The sequence below is a fragment of the Tachyglossus aculeatus genome, chromosome 5, assembly GCF_015852505.1.
Source record: "Tachyglossus aculeatus isolate mTacAcu1 chromosome 5, mTacAcu1.pri, whole genome shotgun sequence".
NCBI lineage: Eukaryota > Metazoa > Chordata > Mammalia > Monotremata > Tachyglossidae > Tachyglossus > Tachyglossus aculeatus.
The window spans coordinates 32,535,386-32,555,411 of NC_052070.1; the positions used below are offsets into that span (position 1 = coordinate 32,535,386).

Consider the following 20,026-nt stretch of genomic DNA (forward strand, 5'->3'; position numbering starts at 1 on the left):
GTTTTCTCCCAAGGGCTTAGTACAGTGCTCTGCACACAGGAAGTGCTCAATAAATACCATTGTGATGAAAGAGGGAGTGGGGGGAAACTGAAGAGGGAAATGAAGCCGAAACAAAGAAAAATATGGCTTTCCCAACTTGCCTTTTGCTACCACCTGAGCTAAAACAATAGCATGTTGGAACTACCCTGAGCTAAGCCTGCAGGGGTAGCCAGCTACTGGCCATTTAGGGGGCTGTGCCTTTTTTAAATACTGACCTTTCCACACAGGCCGATTTCTTTGATATTGGGCTCGAGCAAGGAAGGGGCGGAGCCACCAAAATCTGGTCCATGCCGAGTCCTCTCCATTGGAAGCCTTCATATGCCCTTTTGGTTGAGATGTTGATGAGTAGTGATTCCAAAAGTAAAAAGGACTTATTCAAAACCAATAGCTGGATAGATGTTTGAATACTCGGATGAACACAATATAGAAGTGCACTCAGTTCACTTATAATGTAGGGGTTATAGTCTCGATTCACCTCATGTAGGTACGTGTTGGTTTCTTCCGATGTCACATCATCTTCTATGCCGGTTGTCAGAAGCGCATTCCCCAATTCCTGATTTGTCCATCCATGGTAAAAGACCGTTATGGAAGAATGTACTGTTCACAAAATAGGACTACATGTATGTGTATATATATAAAATGTGTGTGGGTGTAACATATATGTGTATACCTATATATACCTAAGTGAGAGTGCCCTTTTAAATATAACTAGATTATTTTTATTTAATTGAAACTGTAACAAGGGCATTTGTGTCAGTTAGTTACTATCAGGAACCACAGGCCTACATCACTGGGTTCTTTTGTAGGGAGTTTTGCATTGACATCTTTTTAGGATTTCTAGGTATTTAACTTGGGAGGCAGCAGACTCTAGTGAATAAACATGGGGTTGGAAGTCAGGAGATGAGAGTTCTAGCCCTGGCTAGACTCTTTGCTTCCCTACCCCTTAGACTCTGAGCCCCATGCAGGACAGAGACTGTATCCAATCTGATAATCTTATGTGTACCCCAGCGTTTAGAACAGCGCTAGGCACATAGTAAATGCTTATCAAATCCTACTACAGCTTTTCTTATTTTTAGTAGCCTTCTGTGGGACCTTTGGTAAATTGCATAATCTCTTTAAGCACCTCAATCTCAACGGTAAAATGGAGATGATAATCTCTCCAAAATTTCCTCCTCTTGGACTGATTTGAAAATAAAGATTTGAAAGTGCTCTGAGTAAAAGTGCTATAGAAATCCAAGCTGCTGCTGTCTCCTCTATCCTTCTTCACCCCACCCCTCTAGGTACTGCTTCCTGGCCTTCAGGACGACTCTCTGCACTGCTCCCAGGAGAGCAGGAGGAGCCTTTCCTCACTCTTTAGGCTGTAAGCCCCTGGAGGGCAGGGATCATGTATTCCAGCTCATGTAGTGTTCTCTCCCAAGTGCTTGGCACAGGGTGTTACATATAGTAAGCATGCAATAAGAGCCATATAAATAATAATAATAATGATGGCATTTGTTAAGCGCTTACTATGTGCCAAGCACCGTTCTAAGCGCTGGGGTAGATACAAGGTAATCAGGTTGTCCCACATGGGGCTCACAGTCTTAATCCCCATTTTCCAGATGAGGTAACTGAGGCACAGAGAAGTTAAGTGACTTGCCCAAGGTCACACAGCAGACAAGTGGCGGAGCCTGGATTAGAACCCATGACCTCTGACTCCCAAGCCATGCTCTTTCCACTAAGTCATGCTGCTAAATCCGCATATGCGACAAGCAGCGTGGCCTAGAGGATGAAGCACGGGTTTGGGAGTAAGGAGGACCTGGGTTCTAATCCCACCTCCACCACTTGTCTGTTATGTGACCTTGGGCAAATCATTTCACTTCTGTGCCACTGTTACTTCCTCTATAAAATGGGGATTAATAATAATAAATAATAGTTGTGTGTGTTATACACATACTATATGTCAAGCACTGTTCTAAGTACAGGAGTAGATACAAACAGATCAGTTTGGACACAGCCCCTGTCAGTCATTCATTCAATCGTATTTATTGAGCATTTACTGTGTGCAGAGCACTGTACTAAGCGCTTGGGAAGTACAAGTTGGCAGCATATAGAGACGGTCCCTACCCAACAGTGCGCTCACAGTCTAGAAGGGCCCACACAGGGCTCACAGTCTTCATCCCCACTTTACAGATGAGGTAACTGAGGCACAGAAAAGTTAAGTGGCTTGCCCAAGGTCACACAGCTGACAAGCAGCAGATTAAGACTGTGAGCCTCATGTGGGATTCGGACTGTATCCAATATCATTAGCTTGATTCTACCCCAGTGGTTAAAACAATGCCCGCACATAGGTGCTTAATAAATACCACAATAAATAAATAAATGAGTATGATTGATCGATTGAAAACTGTCTGACTGCCGTTTCTCTGCTTCTTCCTGGGCTCCCGAGACTTCTCGGCTCATGAGGGTTCCCCCAGTGATTCACAAGGATACTTTCTGAATTAGTTGGTTGCCCCGAGGCAGAGTTGGCCTGCATTTAGTAATTTCCGGCTGTCTGTTCCCCCTTACCTTTGCAGAACCAACCATGGGCTGCATTAAAAGTAAGGAAGACAAAGGTCCAACCTTGAAATATAGAACGGAAAACACTCCGGAGCCCGTTACCAGCCACGGCAGCCATTATGGATCAGATCCCACCCAGACAACACAGTCACCTTCCATCAAGGGGCCATCTGTTAATTTCAACAGTCATTCCATGACACCGTTTGGAGGATCATCAGGGATGACGCCTTTTGGAGGAGCATCGTCCTCCTTTCCAAGTGTGCCAAGTCCATATCCTGGTGGTTTAACAGGTGAGGTTTGTTTCAGTCATTTTCCTTTATTCACTTGAAGTCTCGCCTTATTAAGTACCTTCCTGCAGGGAAAACCGAGACCACGTCCTGGAAGGTGTTTCCCTCAAATTGGAGGCCCTTTCCGATCTGTTTTTCAGTCAGCCAATTGATCGTATTTATTGAGGGCTTACTGTGTGCAGAGCACTGTACTAAGTGCTTGGGAGAATACAATACAACAACAAAAAAAGACGTGTTCCCTCCCCACAACAAATTTACAGTTTTTCTTGTCTCCTGCCATGGGAATAACCCGATTTTCATTCATTCATTCAGTCGTGCTTATTAAGCGCTTACTGGGTGCAAAGCACTGTACAAAGTGCATGGGAGAGTACAATACAGTGTCCAACTGAATGTTCTTCCCAGCTTTCCGCGCCAACCGCCTTTGGTCTCGTCATTCATTTATCATCATATTTATTGAGCGCTTAATGTGTACAGAGCGCTGTACTAAGCGCTTGGAAAGTACAATTACTTCGAGTTGAGGTAGTGGTGGACGCTCCATCCCTCCTGTATTCAGTCTGGCTTGTGTCTCTAGCTCACTGTGGGCACGGAATGCGTCTGTCTTATTGTTATAGTGTACTCTCCCAAGTGTGTAGTATAGCGCTCTGCACTCAGTAAGCGCTCAGTAAATACAACCACCTGACGGATCTAGGACCAGACAGACTGCAGGTGGGAAGGGCCCTCTGACCCAGCGGCTGAGATGGAGAGGGAAACGGGCTATTCTCTGGGCGCCACTGCTGTTCTCGCAAAGAGCACCTCTTCACGTGTAGAGGCAACGGCAACCCAGCTGTCTTTAGTCACGATGCTGAGTGTCTCCCCACCACCCCGCCGAGTCCCGCGGGCCTGGTAGTCCCAGCTAACCCTGACTCATCCGTGGCCGGTTCTGTAGTGATTGAGAAGGGATTGGTGGAGAGATGAGTTAGAAGGAATTTACACCAGATCAATCTGTCCAGGCAGATGAGGTGTGATCTCACCCCATTTCAGAGCAGTTTCTTCACGTTTCATCTGCAAATTCATCGCAGGGCTGGCATCAGCTGGCCCTGTGCCCTGACACTCCGAGTACCGCCCCTTCATGTGATACGTGATATATCATGCCCCGGCACACACGGGGCACAGCGCGATGACGTCACGTGGCCTCTGTTCGACACCTTCAAGTGACTCTGTTTTACCCTGCGGTGAAATTTTCAGACTGTCGACACCCCCGCAAACCCAACCCCACACACAGCCTATCTCCGCAGCCCCACCTCACGCCTCAGAGACGTGGCACTTGTAACTGAGTGGAATTAGTCCTTCCTGAAGTAGCGACTCCTGGCTCTGGCCCACCGCTCCCGGGCCTGCTGTTTCCCCACTTCCCTTGCCACTCTCTTTTGCGGCACCTTTACTGCAGCCCGTTCCTCTCCACTTCTTCCCTCTGCACCCTGCCTGGAGGCGGCAAGATGAGAAACTTCTGACAACCCGGGGCAGGACATTGCCCCTGGGCCACCTGGCTGTCTTCCTGAAGCTTAGAAAGCTATGCCTCTGACCCACGTGAGGCACCGTCACTGCAGACACCTGCCCCAGCCTCTCATTCATTCATTCAATCGTATTTGTCTCCTACTGAGAGCTCACCTCCTCCAGGAGGCCTTCCCAGACTGAGCCCCTTCCTTCCTCTCCCCCTCGTCCCCCTCTCCATCCCCCCGTCTTACCTCCTTCCCTTCCCCACAGCACCCGTATATATGTATATATGTTTGTACATATTTATTACTCTATTTATTTATTTATTTTACTTGTACATATCTATTCTATTTATTTTATTTTGTTAATATGTTTGGTTTTGTTCTCTGTCTCCCCCTTCTAGACTGTGAGCCCACTGTTGGGTAGGGACTGTCTCTTTATGTTGCCAATTTGTACTTCCCAAGCGCTTAGTACAGTGCTGTGCACACAGTAAGCGCTCAATAAACACGATTGATTGATTGATTGAGTGCTTACTGTGCAGAGCATTGTACCAAGTGCTTGGACCTGACAGGGAATGGCTCATCTGCAGCTGCCTGTACTTGGCAGCGTGCTTGGTTGCCTCTGTGTTGGCCAGGATCCAGACGCCCACTCTGTTCCCAGGGCCGGGGCAACTGACTCCTTCCTTAGATGGGGGGAGCCATCCCCAAGCCCCTATTTTCCCCAGGGAGAATGGAGCTGACTCTGGCCACCCATCTGCCTTTCCCAGACAAGGAGAGCCCACCGTAGCCCCCTGCTTTTCACTGAGGTGGGGAGAGTAGGACCTAGAAACTTCCCTTGGACTGCCGCACAGCTGAAGGGATGTTCTGGTTCCCCTGAACTAAGCAGTTTCTTCCTGTCCTCTGGGGCCTGAGGTAGTAGGAGGAAGGGAGAAGCTCGCCGGTGCTTAAATTTAAAAATAAAAAAAAAGCCCAACGTTTTTTAGAGACTTCTGTGTTTCTGAAGGTGGGAGAGCAAAGGAGCCAGGTAAATCTAAAATGAAAGGCGGCTGCCATGAATGCAGCGAGAGTGGATGGGGGTTGCATGGTGACGCATCTTTGTGTGATGGCCGTTTTGATGGGACAGCGTGGCACGGGAGCCCCCTTGAATGGCCACGAGCGATGGCCATCTTGGGAAGGTCAGGAGGCCCACTACCATGTACTGCTCTGAGGCAGCTGCTTACCACTTACTTACTTACTTACCACTGCTTACTTCTCTGCTTACCAGAGAAGCAGCATGGCTCAGTGGAAAGAGCTCGAGGTCATGGGTTCAAGTCCCGGCTCCGCCAATCGTCAGCTGTGTGACTTTGGGCAAGTCACTTAACTTCTCTGTGCCTCAGTTACCTCATCTGTAAAATGGGGATTAAGACTGTGAGCCCCCTGTGGGACAACCTGATCACCTTGTAACCTCCCCAGCGCTTAGAACAGTGCTTTACACATAGTAAGCGCTTAATGAATCCCATCATTATTATTATTATTATTACCATGCTTTCCATCCAATTTGGTAAAGAAAAATTAATGAAAAAGTAAGGGTTTTTACCAGAGCTCCCTTGTAAACAAAAATATTGGCAGTTGAAGCTAATGTGCCCCTAAAATACTGCATTCTAGAATTTCTGAGCAAGGTGAATGCCTATCATATGCCAAACATATTTGGCCTTTAAAAACAATTACCCAATTAAGCACACTGTTCCCATAGCCAGGAGTGCTAAATGGCGAGTTTTAATCAGGGATCAAGGTAGTTTCAATTTGGTTTATTTCTTTGTTGCCAGTTTTTGCGCATAAGCAGTAGAGAAAGCCTCACTGGGACAGAAGTTCACATAGGGAAAAGAAAAGGGAACAGATTTGCCAAGCCAGAGTTATTTCGAAGTTCTTTTTAGCTAGGAATCCTGCAAAGCTTAAATTAGGAATGTGCACTGTATCTTTGCAATTCCTTAAAGTTGGAACCAAGGCCAGGTTTCCAGGTGAAAATTCTGGTAGCTAAAGTGAGCAGTATAGAATTCTTTGAGATTTGTTTTTTGCATTTGGATTAGATTAGAGCTGTTAAGGTGTAAAATTCTTAAGAGCTAGTAAACTTAAACCTTTAAGACTGAACCCAGGTAAAGTTAAAATCCCCTGTCAGGGTCATACCTGGAGAGTTTCCAGTACTCTACCAGTCTTGGCTACAGGAGGCAGAGTTAAGCAGAGGCATACCCATTCCATTCCTAGCTTGGGCAGTGGCTAGGGAGTAGAAGGCAATCTGCTACAAGTCAGAACTCACCTGTACTGGGCAGCAGAGGCATGGGAGAGAGTCGAGGGAGAAGACTTGAGTTTACTGCGCGGAAGGCGGCAATGGTAAACCATCATCATCATCATCAATCGTATTTATTGAGCGCTTACTGTGTGCAGAGCACTGTACTAAGCGCTTGGGAAGTACAAGTTGGCAACATATAGAGACGGTCCCTACCCAATAGTGGGCTCACAGTCTAAAAGGGGGAGACAGAGAGCAAAACCAAACATACCAAGAAAATAAAATAAATAGAATAGATATGTACAAGTAAAATAAATAAATAGAGAAATAAATATGTACAAACATATATACACATACACAGGTGCTGTGGGGAAGGGAAGGAGGTAAGATGGGGATGGAGGGGGGACGAGGGGGAGAGGAAGGAAGGGGCTCAGTCTGGGAAGGCCTCCTGGAGGAGGTGAGCTCTCAGTAGGGCCTTGAAGGGAGGAAGAGAGCTGGCTTGGCGGATGGGCAGAGGGAGGGCATTCCATCATCATCATCATCAATCGTATTTATTGAGCGCTTACTATGTGCAGAGCACTGTACTAAGCGCTTGGGAAGTACAAATTGGCAACATATAGAGACAGTCCCTACCCAACAGTGGGCTCACAGTCTAAAAGGGGGAGACAGAGAACAAAACCAAACATATTAACAAAATAAAATAAATAGAATAGATATGTACAAATAAATTAAATAAATAAATAGAGTAAAAAAATATGTACAAACATGTATACATATATACAGGTGCTGTGGGGAAGGGAGGGAGGTAAGATGGGGGGATGGAGAGGGGGACGAGGGGGAGGGGAAGGAAGGGGCTCAGTCTGGGAAGGCCTCCTGGAGGAGGTGAGCTCTCAGCAGGGCCTTGAAGGGAGGAAGAGAGCTAGCTTGGCGGATGGGCAGAGGGAGGGCATTCCAGGCCCGGGGGATGACGTGGGCCGGGGGTCGATGGCGGGACAGGCGAGAACGAGGTACGGTGAGGAGATTAGCGGTGGAGGAGCGGAGGGTGCGGGCTGGGCAGTAGAAGGAGAGAAGGGAGGTGAGGTAGGAGGGGGTGAGGTGATGGACAGCCTTGAACCACTTCTGTATTTTTACCAAGAAAACTCTCTGGATACACTACCAGAAGGAGAGCGGGGCACTGTGGGAGAGATGTGTCCATGTTATCGCTATAGGTCGGAAACAACTCGACGGCAGAAGATGACAAGAAACTAAACATATAATTGGTTCCCTTTTTTAAGTGTTTCAAGAGGTTGTGAGCTTTTCATTCATTGGTTTTTATTTATTCACATATGTACTGGAATCTATTTCCTGATCATCTTCTAGCTCGTTTTGCCCAGAAAATTCCCGTCTTCGCAAAATTATGTTTGGTAAAGTTTTCCTGAAAGAATTTCAACCCTCTTATTAACTCAGGCCTATTTCAGGATTGTATCATTTTTAAGCATTTCATTTTTTTCCCCCAAACATATATTGTTCTAATAACTCTCCAGTTAGAAAAAAGATGAGGTTTGCTGTATCGTATTATTAGAATGAGTGTCAAAATAGAGAACATTTCCATTGTCTTTTCATCCTGCAGTTTTTCTCCAGTGTTTGCTTTCCAAAATTCACTTAAAAAAAAAAATCCATGCAGTTCATACAGGGAAAAAATGTACACAGTAGAAAACTGATTACCTAAACTGAGGTTAGTTGGTATGATCTAATGCTTGGATAACCAAAGATACTGTAATTGATTTTTAGCTATTTCAGGCCCCTGCCCAATTTTTTAAATTATCCAATCTTGCCTCAAACTGGCGAGCCAATCATTTGGATCAGTGGCTTTCTACTGAACCACATTTAAGGGAAGCGTGAGGGCATGGTTTTAATATGAGGAACAGGGAAAAAAAAGGCTGAGGAGGTGAATTCATTTTTTTCTTGCTAATATACCTGCATTCAATTTATAATTTCTGTAAAACTGATGTGGTACTTTTGAAAATCATGTGCCCATTTTTATATCAAATGAATATCAAATAACTGACTTGCACTAGTAATATTGATCACCATTTGATTTTGTTGTTAAAAAGCACATTCTGCCTCATCACTTAATTTAAATAGGCAGGTAGATATATGTTTGCTTATATTTTCCACGTGTGATTTTACACAACTATTTTGAACAGGAAGGAGGAATAAAATACAGTTTTGAGAATATTAAATGTATTCCATCTGTCCAAGGACGTATATGAATATTTGTGTCAAGAATGAACAGACTGATACATTTAATATTTTTTATCCAAATCGGAACCCCAATCGTGGATTAAAATGTTCCTCTGACAGTTGAATAATGTGGGATGACTTATGATTTACATTCCTTTAATGCAGTTAAATAATAATGGTATTTGTTAAGCAAATACAAGCAAATTGAGTTGAACGTAGTCCTTGTCCCACATGGGCTCACAATCTCAATCCCCATTTTGCAGATGAGCTAAATTGAGGCACAGAGAAGTGAGGTGACTTGCCCAGGGTCACACAGCAGACAAGTGTCAGAGCCGGGATTAGAACCCATGATCTCCTGACTCCCATGCTCATGCTCTGTCCATTATGCCATGCTGCTTCATGAGCCATACTGCTGTTTGTGTTGCTAGCTAAAAAGCAAATATTCCGTATTAGTTAAGACTTTTTTGCATATACTGCCCATATGTCACAAGACCCAAACTAAATATGTCCCAAACAGAACTCTTACCCAAACCCTTTCCTCCTGCTGTCTTTCCCATCACTGTAGACAATACCACTATATCTCAAGCCAATAGTCTGAGAAGCAGCATGGCGTAGTGGATAGAACCCGGGCTTGGGAGTCAGAAGGACCTGGGTTCTTCATTTGTTTGCTGTGTGACTTTGGGCAAGACACTGGCATCTCTGTGCCTCAGTTACCTCCTCTGTGCACTGTCAGTTAACTTCTCTGTGCCTCAGCTACCTCATCTGTAAAATGAGGATTAAGACTGTGAGCCCCACGTGGGACAACCTGACAACCTTATATGTACCCCAGCGCTTAGAGCAGTGCTTGGCACATAGCGCTTAACAAATACCATCGTTATTATTATTACTATTATCCGTAAAATGAGTTTTGAGATTGTGAGCCCCATCAGGGACATGGACTGTGTCCAACCTGATTATCTTGTATCTACCCCAGCACTTTGAACAGTGCTTGGTAAGCACTTTGAACAGTGCTTGGTAAGCACTTAAAAAATACCATTAAAAAAAAAGTAGGCATTATCCGTGACTCACCTCACTCATGCAATCACATATTCAGTCTGTCACCAAATCTTCTCTGACCTTTCTGTCTCTTCCCCACTCCAGTGTATACTTCATTCTGCTGCCTGGATCATTTTTCTAAAAAAAATTCAGTCCACATCTCCCCACTCCTGAAGAATCTGCAGTAGTTTCCGTCCATCCAACAGAAACTCCTGACCGCCGGCTTTAAAGCACTCAATCAGCTCCCTCCCTCCTACTTTATCGCACTGATCTCCTACTACAACCCTGCCGTCTCGCTTGGCTTTTCTAGCTCCAGCTTGCTCACTGTACCTCGTCAACTGCATCTGTCTCACCACCAACTCCTTTTCCATGAAACTGGAACTCCTCGCCCCTCCCTAAGCACCGGACCACCTCTCTCCCCACCTTCAAAGCCTTGCTAAGGTCACATCTTCTCCAAGAGGCCTTCCCCAATTAAGCCCTCTTTTCCCCTACTCCCTCTCCCTTCTGCATCACCTATGCCCTTGAATATGTACCCTTTAAGCATTTGATATCACCCTACCCTCAGCCCCACAGCACTTATTACATAACTGTAATTTATATATAAAGTATATATAATATACATATATAAATTATGTATAATATATGCGTTATTAATGTCCGTCTCCCTCTTTAAACTATAAGCTCGTTGTGGGCAGGGAATGTGTCTACCAATTCTGTTTTATTGTACTCTCCCAAGTCCTTTATACACTCCTCTCCACACAGTAAATGCTCAGTAAATACAATTGAGTGAATGAACGCAATGTTCCTTTTTTAATAAATGTTCATTATTCATTCATTCAGTCGTATTTCTTGAGCGCTTACTGTGTGCAGAGCACTGTACTGAGCGCTCTGTAACTTATTTAGCGCTCTGTAACGATTGAATGATGAACATTTATTAAAAAGGAACATTGCGTTCATTCACTCAATTATATTTACTGAGCATTTACTGTGTGCAGAGCACTGTACTAAGCGCTCTGTAACTTATTTAGCATTGTTGTTTTATCGACTACTAAGACTTGCGGCAAGTCAGACCCCAGGTTTGGATGCTGAATCGTGTGACGTGACATCCACAGTTTGGCGTTCCTCCGAGTTTTTCTTCTTTAAACCCTTGAAAATAAGCATTTTTTTTTCCTCTTTTGTCAATGATTGCTCTTGAGAGCACAGTTGGAACTCTTCTTTAGCTAACTACTAACCCGCCACCACTGCATCAAACCAAAACGCCTCACCTTTGGTTTTAAAGCGCTCTATCACCTTACCCCTTCCTACCTCACCTCCCTACTCTCCGTCTACAACCCAGACTGCACACTTCGCTCCTCTAGTGCTAACCTTTTCACTGTGCTGCAGTCTCGCCTGTCTCGCTGCTGACGACTAGCCCACATCCTGCCTCCGTCCTGGAACGTGCTCCCTCCTCAAATCTGACAGACAATTACTCTTCCCCCTTTAAAGCTTTATTGAAGGCACATCTCCCAGAGGCCTTCCGAGACTTAGCCCCCCTCCTCTCCTCCCACTCCCTTCTGCGTCACCCTGACTTGCTCCCTTTGTTCTTCCCCCTCCCCACCCCACAGCACTTATGTACGTATCGTAATATATTTATTTGTATTGATAAGTCTCCCCCTCCCCCCATAAACTGTAAGCTCATTGTGGAACAGTGCTTGGCACATAGTAAGTGCTCAACAAATAACATCATTATTATTATTAAGGGAATGTGGGTGTTTATTGTTGTTTTGTACTCTCCCAAGTGCTTAATACAGTGCTCTGCACACAGTAAGTGCTCAATAAATGCAATTGAATGAATACTAATGCATAGAAGAGAATTGGCTTGGGTCTCCGAATTGAAATGTATTTGCTCCTCAACTAGAAATATAGTCTTGTAGAAGGGCTTGAAGGAAATTTCACTGAAGCCATTTGAAATCCCTTAGCACTTTAGGTCACAGCTGCCACACAAATTCTGTGTAGACAAATGGAGTCTGGAGAATGGAAAAAAAAAACTAAGTGCAGTGGTTGTTTAGGAGCATAAAAGCCAAGGTTTTTTCCTTTGGTAATCCCTTTATTCCATGTGCTGATGCTTTGTGTATTTTATTTTCCCCTTTGTCAGGTGGTGTTACTATATTTGTGGCCTTATATGATTATGAAGCTCGAACTACAGAAGATCTTTCGTTTAAGAAGGGCGAACGGTTCCAGATCATTAACAACACGTAAGTGTCTTTAGAAGTGTTACAGATAGCTCCTTCTGTTACACTGCTGACTCTGCTCCCCATCTGTTGAGTCCAACGTGGCAAGAAGAGTTTTGCCTCTGTCTCCACTGCTCCCTTGTTCCCTTCCCTCTCCCGATATGCCCATACGCAAGCATCCAGAGAACCTAATATTTGTAAAGTGCTTACTGTGTGCCAGGCACTGTTCTGAGCGAGGGATGGATACAAGCAAATGGGGTCGGACACAGTTCCTGACCCATGTGAGGCTCACAGTCTCAGTCCCCATTTTACAGATGAGGTAACTGAAGCCCAGAGAAGTGAAGTGACTTATCCAGGGTCACACAGCAGACAGGTGGCAGAGCTGGGATTAGAACCCAGGTCCTTCTGACTCCCAGGGCCGTGCTGTATCCACTAAGGCATGCTGCTTCTCATGCCAGGCCACTAACCAGAACAATGTGTCTGCACCACAGGTCCCAGAGCAATAAGTTTTAGACCTAAAAGAATAAAATAAGGAGCAATCCCAGGCCCCCTTTAAAGAAGATGCCACCTCAAACTTAACATGTCCAAAACAGAATTCCTTATCTTCCCACCCAAACCCTGTCCTCCTCTTGACTTTCCCTGCTTCAGAGAAGCAGCGTGGCTCAGTGGAAGGAGCATGGGCTTTGGAGTCAGAGGTCATGGGTTCAAATCCCGGCTCCGCCGCTTGTCAGCTGTGTGACTTTGGGCAAGTCACTTAACTTCTCTGTGCCTGTTACCTCATCTGTAAAATGGGGATTAAAACTATGAGCCCTCATGGGACAACCTGATCACCTTGTAACCTCCCCAGTGCTTAGAACACTGCTTTGCACATAGTAAGCACTTAATGCCATTAGTATTATTATTATTCATGGTAGATAATACCACCGTCCTGCCGTCTCACAAGCCCATAACCTTGGTGTCATCCTTTACTCCTCTCTCTCATTCAACCCCCATATTCAATCTCTCACTAAATCCTGTCCGTTCAACCTTCACAACATCACTAAATCTATCCTTTCCTCTCCAACCAAACTCCTACTACATTAATCCAAGCACTCATCCTATCCTGCCATGACTAGTGTATCAGCTTCCTTGCTGACCTCCCTACCTCCTGTCTCTCCCCACTCCAGTCTATACAGTCTATACTTCACTTTGCTGCCCGGATGGTTTATGTACAAAAACGTTCAGGACATGTAACCCCGCTCCTCAGAGAACTCCTGTGATTGCCCGTCCACCTCCGCACCCAACAGAAACTTCCTACCTTCAGCTTTAAAACACTCAGTCACCTTGCCCGCTCCTACCTCACCTCGCTACTCTCCTACTCCAACCCAGCCCGCATACTTCGCTCCTTTACTGCTAACCATTCTCACGGTACCTCGATGTCGTCTGTCTTGCCTCCAACCCCTGGCCCACCTCCTGCCTCTGGCCTGGAATGCCTTTCCTTTTCACATCAGACAGACAATTAGTTCCCCCCCTTCAAAGCTTTATTGAGGGCACATCTCCTCCAAGAGGCCTTCCCTGACTAAGCTCTCATTTCCTTTTCTTCCACGGCCTTCTGTGTCACCCTGATTTGCTCCCTTTATTCATCCCCTCCTCCCAGCCCCACAGCACTTATGTACATATCTGAAATTTTCTTTATATTGGTGTCTGTCTCCCTTTCTAGACTGTAAGCTCGTTGGGGGCAGAGACTGTGTCTGTTATATTGTTGTGTTGTACTCTCCCAAGCTCTCAGTACAGTGCCTGCACACAGTAAGCTCTCAATAAATAAAACCACGCAACCCTGGCTGCCTCAGGCTGCCGCCCTCTGGGTGATCCAGAGACCCAGATGGCCTCAGGCTAATGTGTTCCAGAGTTGAAGCCTTGCCAGGTGTGCTAGGATGGGATTTTACATGGGGACTGGATGTGGAGGAGTAGGAGGCGGGCAAAGAGGAAGGAGAGCAAATGGGGCATTGCTAAAACAGGGAGGAATTCATTCTATTTACTGAGTTCTGGGCACTTAACTAGGCGTGAGGAGCTTACACTCACAAGTAGGTGATACTCTAATTGGGAAGGCAGATCTAAAACTATTTACAAATAGAGTAATCAAAATAAACAATTGGAAGTACAGTTGAATGTGGGTGGAGTGTGCTGAGGATAGGTATAGATGAGTACCTAAGTATTGATGGATTTATAGAACTTTGTGTGCTGGGAATTAATCAAGGAGGCTTGTTGGAGGATGGGGGGAATATCACGAGGGCTGTGGTCTGTTCCGATTTGGGAAAGAAGGGATTTCCAAATCGGGGGAACAGCCAGAGCAAAGCGACAGAAGCAGAAGAGTCGAGCAAAGTTCCCTGTTATAGACGGGGAATAGATCTACCAACTCTGTTATAACATACTTTTCCAAAGTACTTGCAGCATGGCTCAGTGGAAAGAGCACGGGCTTGAGAGTCAGAGGTCAGGGGTTCAAATCCCGGCTCCACCAATTGTCAGCTGTGTGACTTTGGGCAAGTCACTCAACTTCTCTGTGCCTCAGTTACCTCATCTGTAAAATGGGGATTAAGACTGTGAGCCCCCCATGGGACAACCTGATCACCTTGTAACCTGCCCAGCGCTTAGAACAGTGCTTTCAGCGCTTAGAACAGTGCTTTGCACATAGTAAGCACTTAACAAATACTATCATTATTATTATCAGTAGTAGTAGTAGTATAGTGCTCTATACACAGTAAGCGCTCAATAAATATAATTGATTAACTTGTATCTTCCCCGCTTAGCACTTTGTATGACACAGAGTAAGCACTTCACCAGTACCATAATCATTCTTGAAGAAGAAAATTTGTGCAGCAGCATGGAGATGGGAGGAAGGAAAGAGAAGCCAGCAGTGAGATGGTTACATTAGCCTAGCTACAATTTGGCCATCAGAGCATGTCCAGGGTGGGAACTTTTTGGGTGGAGAGGAAAGGGCGAGCTGGAAAAGCGTAGGAGGAGCCAGCAGGATTTGACAGTAGATTGTGAGAGTTGAAGGGCACTGAGGAGCCAACGCCAAAGGTGCAGGCTTCAGGATGGGGAGGATAGTCGTATTATCAAGTTGGGAAAGTTGAGAGGGAGTGGGTTTAGAGGGAAAGGTGAGTAGTTCTGTTCAGACACGTTGCACAAATTCTGTGATAGAGAATTTTTTTTTCCATTTTATAAACCAAAATCCAGCTCAAAGGAAAAAAGACAAGTTTTTTTGCAGAGAATCGTCTAATTGGGTCTGTCATTCTGTACTGTGGCAGAGGATTGTGTACTCACTCTAGCCCTTGGGGATTTAGAAAAATCACTGGTTTAATAAAACACATTACAGAAGAAATAAATCCTCAATTAACCATGACAAGCTAATGAACAAAACCACTAGTCATTATTCTTTGTTGAAAAACGTATCTTTTCCGTACAGTTAACCAGTAATAAATGTCTTCATGGTATGGCTTATTTGAACTGCACCCTCTTAATTGCACTATAGATCATTAGCGAGAAAATTTGATTAGTTGTGTATTAGAAATTAATTCCTCGCTTAAGTGATAATTCTGCATTTGCTTTTCTTCCCCTTGAAAGTGAAGTTTTAAGTGACTAAAAAGGGTGTGAGGCAGAGAGAAGTGAAATGACTTGCCCAAGGTCACACAGCAGACAATTGACAGAGGCAGATTTAGAATCCAGGTCCTCCTGACTCCCAGTCGTGTGCTCAGTCCATTGGGCCAGACTGCTTCCCAGCTGTTACCCAGCTATTGGTGCCTTGCTTTACACTAGGATGGGTGGATTTATAAATTAAGAAAATAACAATTAGAATTCTGACATCAATGTGTAGCCTTTAATGAGTAATGTTCTAATTTATTAAAAATAATAATAATAATAATAATGGCATTTGTTAAGCGCTTACTACATGCAAAGCACTGTTCTAATGCTGGGGAGGTTACAAGATGATCACGTTGTTCCACGTGGGGCTCACAGTCTTAATTCCCATTTTACAGATGAGATAACTGAGGCTTAGAGAAGTTAAGTGACTTGCCCAAGGTCACACAACAGACGTGGGGGAGCCAGGATTAGAACCCATGACCTCTGACTTCCAAGCCCGTGCTTTTTCCACTGCGCCACGCTGCTTCTCTGTTATGAGTTCCTATTTCCTAATTATTAATTTTCAAATTTGAGTATGACTTATATGGATAAAAATGATGAAATATAATATATGCTTCATTTTGTAACAGCAAGCAGCAGTTGAAAAATTACAAGAATTGCAGGAAATTGTCTTTCCACTAAGCATACCTGAGAAGTCCTTATTGTGGCATATGTTTTTATAATTAAAATATAATGATAAGGTTAAGAGTGGAGGAATGTAACTATACACTGGAAAGAGATTGGCCATTTCTTCTTCAAATACCGTCTAGTCATTTCTGACCCGTAGCGACTCCACGGACAGATCCCCTTCAGAATGTCCCATCTTCTGTTATAAAGTCATTCTGGTATATGTATCCGTAGAGTTTTCTTGGTACAGATACGGAAGTGGTTTCTTATTGCCTTCTTCCGTGCAATAAGAACTTGAGTCTCTGCCGTTGTCTTTGGTCAACATTTTGGTCTCTTGATCATCCGCCTTTGACTCTTTTCCATGTCAAGCACTGCCGCCCAGCACAGGTGAATCGACTTTGCCTGATGTTTCCGCTAAAACCTTTCTTTTATGGGTAGCCCTATATATGGCACAGCTCTAAGCTTCTTCAGCATACGCAAACTCTTCTGCCACGGTAAGGCATCGATTCATAGGAGGGGCTTAGCCAATATATGGGTAAAAGTCTTGATCTGAAAAAACAGAAATACCGTAGTAAGAAGTGAAGTGAGCCTTTGCTGAACGAATAAATTGTATCTGTTACATTACGGTTTCTGTAAACATTGATATATGATCGAGGTTGTGTTTGTTGCAGGGAAGGAGACTGGTGGGAAGCAAGATCCATTGCTACCGGAAAGACTGGATATATCCCTAGCAATTATGTAGCTCCTGCAGACTCCATTCAGGCAGAAGAGTAAGACGCTGCTTCATATTTTATTTATTATTATGATATTTAAGATGCTTTTCAGAGCACATCATTCTTACCCGTATCACCACAAAATTATGTACCAGTGTTAAGACAGCTAATGTGTTGTGTTAATAATTGAGAGCATTGCATGAATATCAATTCAGGAGTGGCCACTTAAGATAAGATTATAAATAGTAAAACTGCATTAATGAAAAGAATTAGGGGTGATCATATTTGAAAGTCATTTCATTGCTGTATGTAAGATGTTTCACATCTTGTACCTAGTCCAGACAATGGAAAGCAATTTTCGTAAGAGTGTTCATTTCCTCAAATTACTGTACGGAGCACCCCCCCCCCACTCCAACACACACAGACAGAAGTTCCAGCATTTTGCTACCCCTCTAAAAAGTGCACTTTCAAGAATTTTATGGGATTTTCATGCTTAATGTGTAAATCAGGCCTCTGCTCCCCCTAGGTCGAGATTGCAAGGAGGATTTTAGAATACAGGAATTTGCTATTATCTGTAGGTGTGGAAGGGATTTGTTTCTCTCACTAGGGAAATGCCTACTCTATGTCTGAAGCCCTTTAGATAAATATTGACTTCAAAATGAAGGGGTTACATTAAAAAAAATCATCCAAACGTAACCCCCAGGATTACACTGTATTTACATGAATGAGCACTTACCATGTGCAGAGCACTGTACTTAGCACTTGGGAGAATACAATACAATAATAAACAGATACATTCCCTGCCCACAAGGAGCTTACAGCCTAGAGTCAGAATTCAGCAGAGAGAACTTGAAATTGGGAGTTTACCAGATTGACGCCACTGAAACCAAATTATAAACTGGTTAATTGGTGCAAACTGGAACCCTGGATTAGCTGTGTTTCTATGGCTGGAATCCATGTAATATTACAGAGACTATGTTTCCAGACAGAAGGAGCCCAAAGTGGGGTGACCGCAGATCTTAGAAGCAGGCCAATTAATGTAGCAGGGACCAGAGGCAGTTGAAGTTGTGCTGGAGGTGGCATGGAATTGATGAGGATCAGAAAGCATGATTGATTGCCAGGGACCAACTTTATAAACATACATGATTATCCCTCCCTGGAAACCATTGTCCCCTGAACTTAATCATGCATCAGTTATCAGGTGATGGTACCGTGGCATGCCCCAGGGTAACCTGGATACCACAGCCAGCGTGCTAGGGGAAGTTACCACCACAGTGGATCTTCTATGTACTGGCTGAAGAATGAATTTGTGTATGTCCTTGGTGTGAGAGAACCATATTGGGGGCGGGTCATGGACAGACCTGGGGACAGAGGTATGCAAGGAAGAAGGCGCCATCTGGGAGAATAGGCAGGGAAGGAAAAAAAAATACAGGGAGCAACACAGACCCTATGTGTTTTCTCTTCCCTGGCAAGCGCCAAATGTGAGAACTTAATGTGGGGCTAGCGGCATTGTCACCCAGCAAGTGGCCAGAGGGGTATTTTCACTCCACCGGGACCACTAGAGACAGTTGCCATGAAGGTAAAGGTGGTAATATCGCATTTGTATCTAGAATACAATGTGATCCAGGGCATATTGTATCATGAGGCAGTTGATAATGTTCCAGTTTATTGATCAATCAGAAAACCCTGGTTGTGATAACTTACCACAATTATTTGGTAACAGACTTCTCCTACCTACTCCCATTTTAAATGATCCCATTTTATGAATCAGTGACAGTTTCCCCCTCTAGTTGGTACGTCTCTTGAAATTCAGAGTCTTCCCCAATCATCCATCCCTCTCTCCTTCATCCTGTCGTCCCATCTTCATTCTACGGACCCCTCACCCAACCTCGGCTCTCTTGTTTCTTTATAGATGGTATTTTGGCAAAATGGGCAGAAAGGATGCAGAGAGATTGCTACTAAGCCCTGGAAACCAACGAGGTATCTTTTTAGTAAGAGAAAGCGAAACCACGAAAGGTGTGTATGGCTTGGGCTCAGTCCACATTTCTGAAGTCAATATTAATTATTTTTGAACCCTGTAGAGAAACATCGTGGACCTGTTCATTATTTTCTAGGTGCTTATTCTCTCTCTATTCGTGATTGGGATGAGGTAAGAGGTGACAATGTGAAACACTACAAAATCAGGAAGCTTGACAATGGTGGATACTATATCACAACGAGAGCACAATTTGAATCGCTGCAGAAATTGGTCAAACATTACACAGGTACAGTTCAGTTTTAAAATTTAAAATTGTTTCAGATTTTATTTGAAAAACTGAAGGTCTTTGCGACCCAAAGCTCTGAATCTTTCCCCTGAAATTCTCTTATAAAAATCCTGCTTATCATTTATGTCAAGTGTACAAAACATAGGTTTTCTGGGTACCTGTTTTTGTATGCAGGCATGCATTTATTAAAAATAACAATAATGATAATAGTGGCATTTGTTAAGTGCTTACTATGTGCCAAGCATTGGGGTGGATTCAGGTATTTAAAGACTTAAGCCTATGTGTTCATCCATCTGATTGTTTGTAATTTCTAGATCAGTGCAGGTATTTTTATTTATTTTAAATGCCCGTATTTTCCATTTTATTTTTAAACCATGATCCAATATGTTCTCCATAATTTTTGTGAATTGTACATTTTAAAATGCATTTTCCTCAATTCTCCAGAACACGCTGATGGCCTTTGCCATAAGTTGACAACTGTGTGTCCAACTGTGAAACCCCAGACTCAAGGCTTAGCAAAAGATGCTTGGGAAATTCCTCGAGAATCTCTGCGGCTAGAGGTTAAACTGGGACAAGGATGTTTCGGTGAAGTGTGGATGGGTAAGAGTTTTAATATGGTTTTGTTTCTTAACCTTTACATATAAGATAGGGTACCATAATTGAAGAGACTCTTAAAGGGGATTTAAGCATCACTGGTGACT

At 44.1% G+C, this 20,026-nt stretch overlaps 1 protein-coding gene and 1 non-coding gene across 2 annotated transcripts in view; both read left to right on the forward strand.

Moving 5' to 3' along the window:
- YES1 (YES proto-oncogene 1, Src family tyrosine kinase) overlaps positions 1 to 20,026 on the forward strand; it is a 101,167-nt gene that overhangs the window by 68,185 nt on the left and 12,956 nt on the right. Inside the window, exons 2-7 of the mRNA XM_038746389.1 lie at positions 2,592 to 2,864; positions 11,986 to 12,085; positions 17,020 to 17,118; positions 18,974 to 19,077; positions 19,176 to 19,325; positions 19,770 to 19,925. Of these exons, the coding sequence (XP_038602317.1) occupies positions 2,600 to 2,864; positions 11,986 to 12,085; positions 17,020 to 17,118; positions 18,974 to 19,077; positions 19,176 to 19,325; positions 19,770 to 19,925 (874 nt within the window). The 5' untranslated portion in view covers positions 2,592 to 2,599. The remainder of the gene's footprint in view (positions 1 to 2,591; positions 2,865 to 11,985; positions 12,086 to 17,019; positions 17,119 to 18,973; positions 19,078 to 19,175; positions 19,326 to 19,769; positions 19,926 to 20,026) is intronic.
- On the forward strand, positions 6,476 to 6,613 carry LOC119929165. Its single transcript, XR_005451303.1, has one exon. It is a non-coding gene; the product is annotated as a small nucleolar RNA SNORA7 (small nucleolar RNA).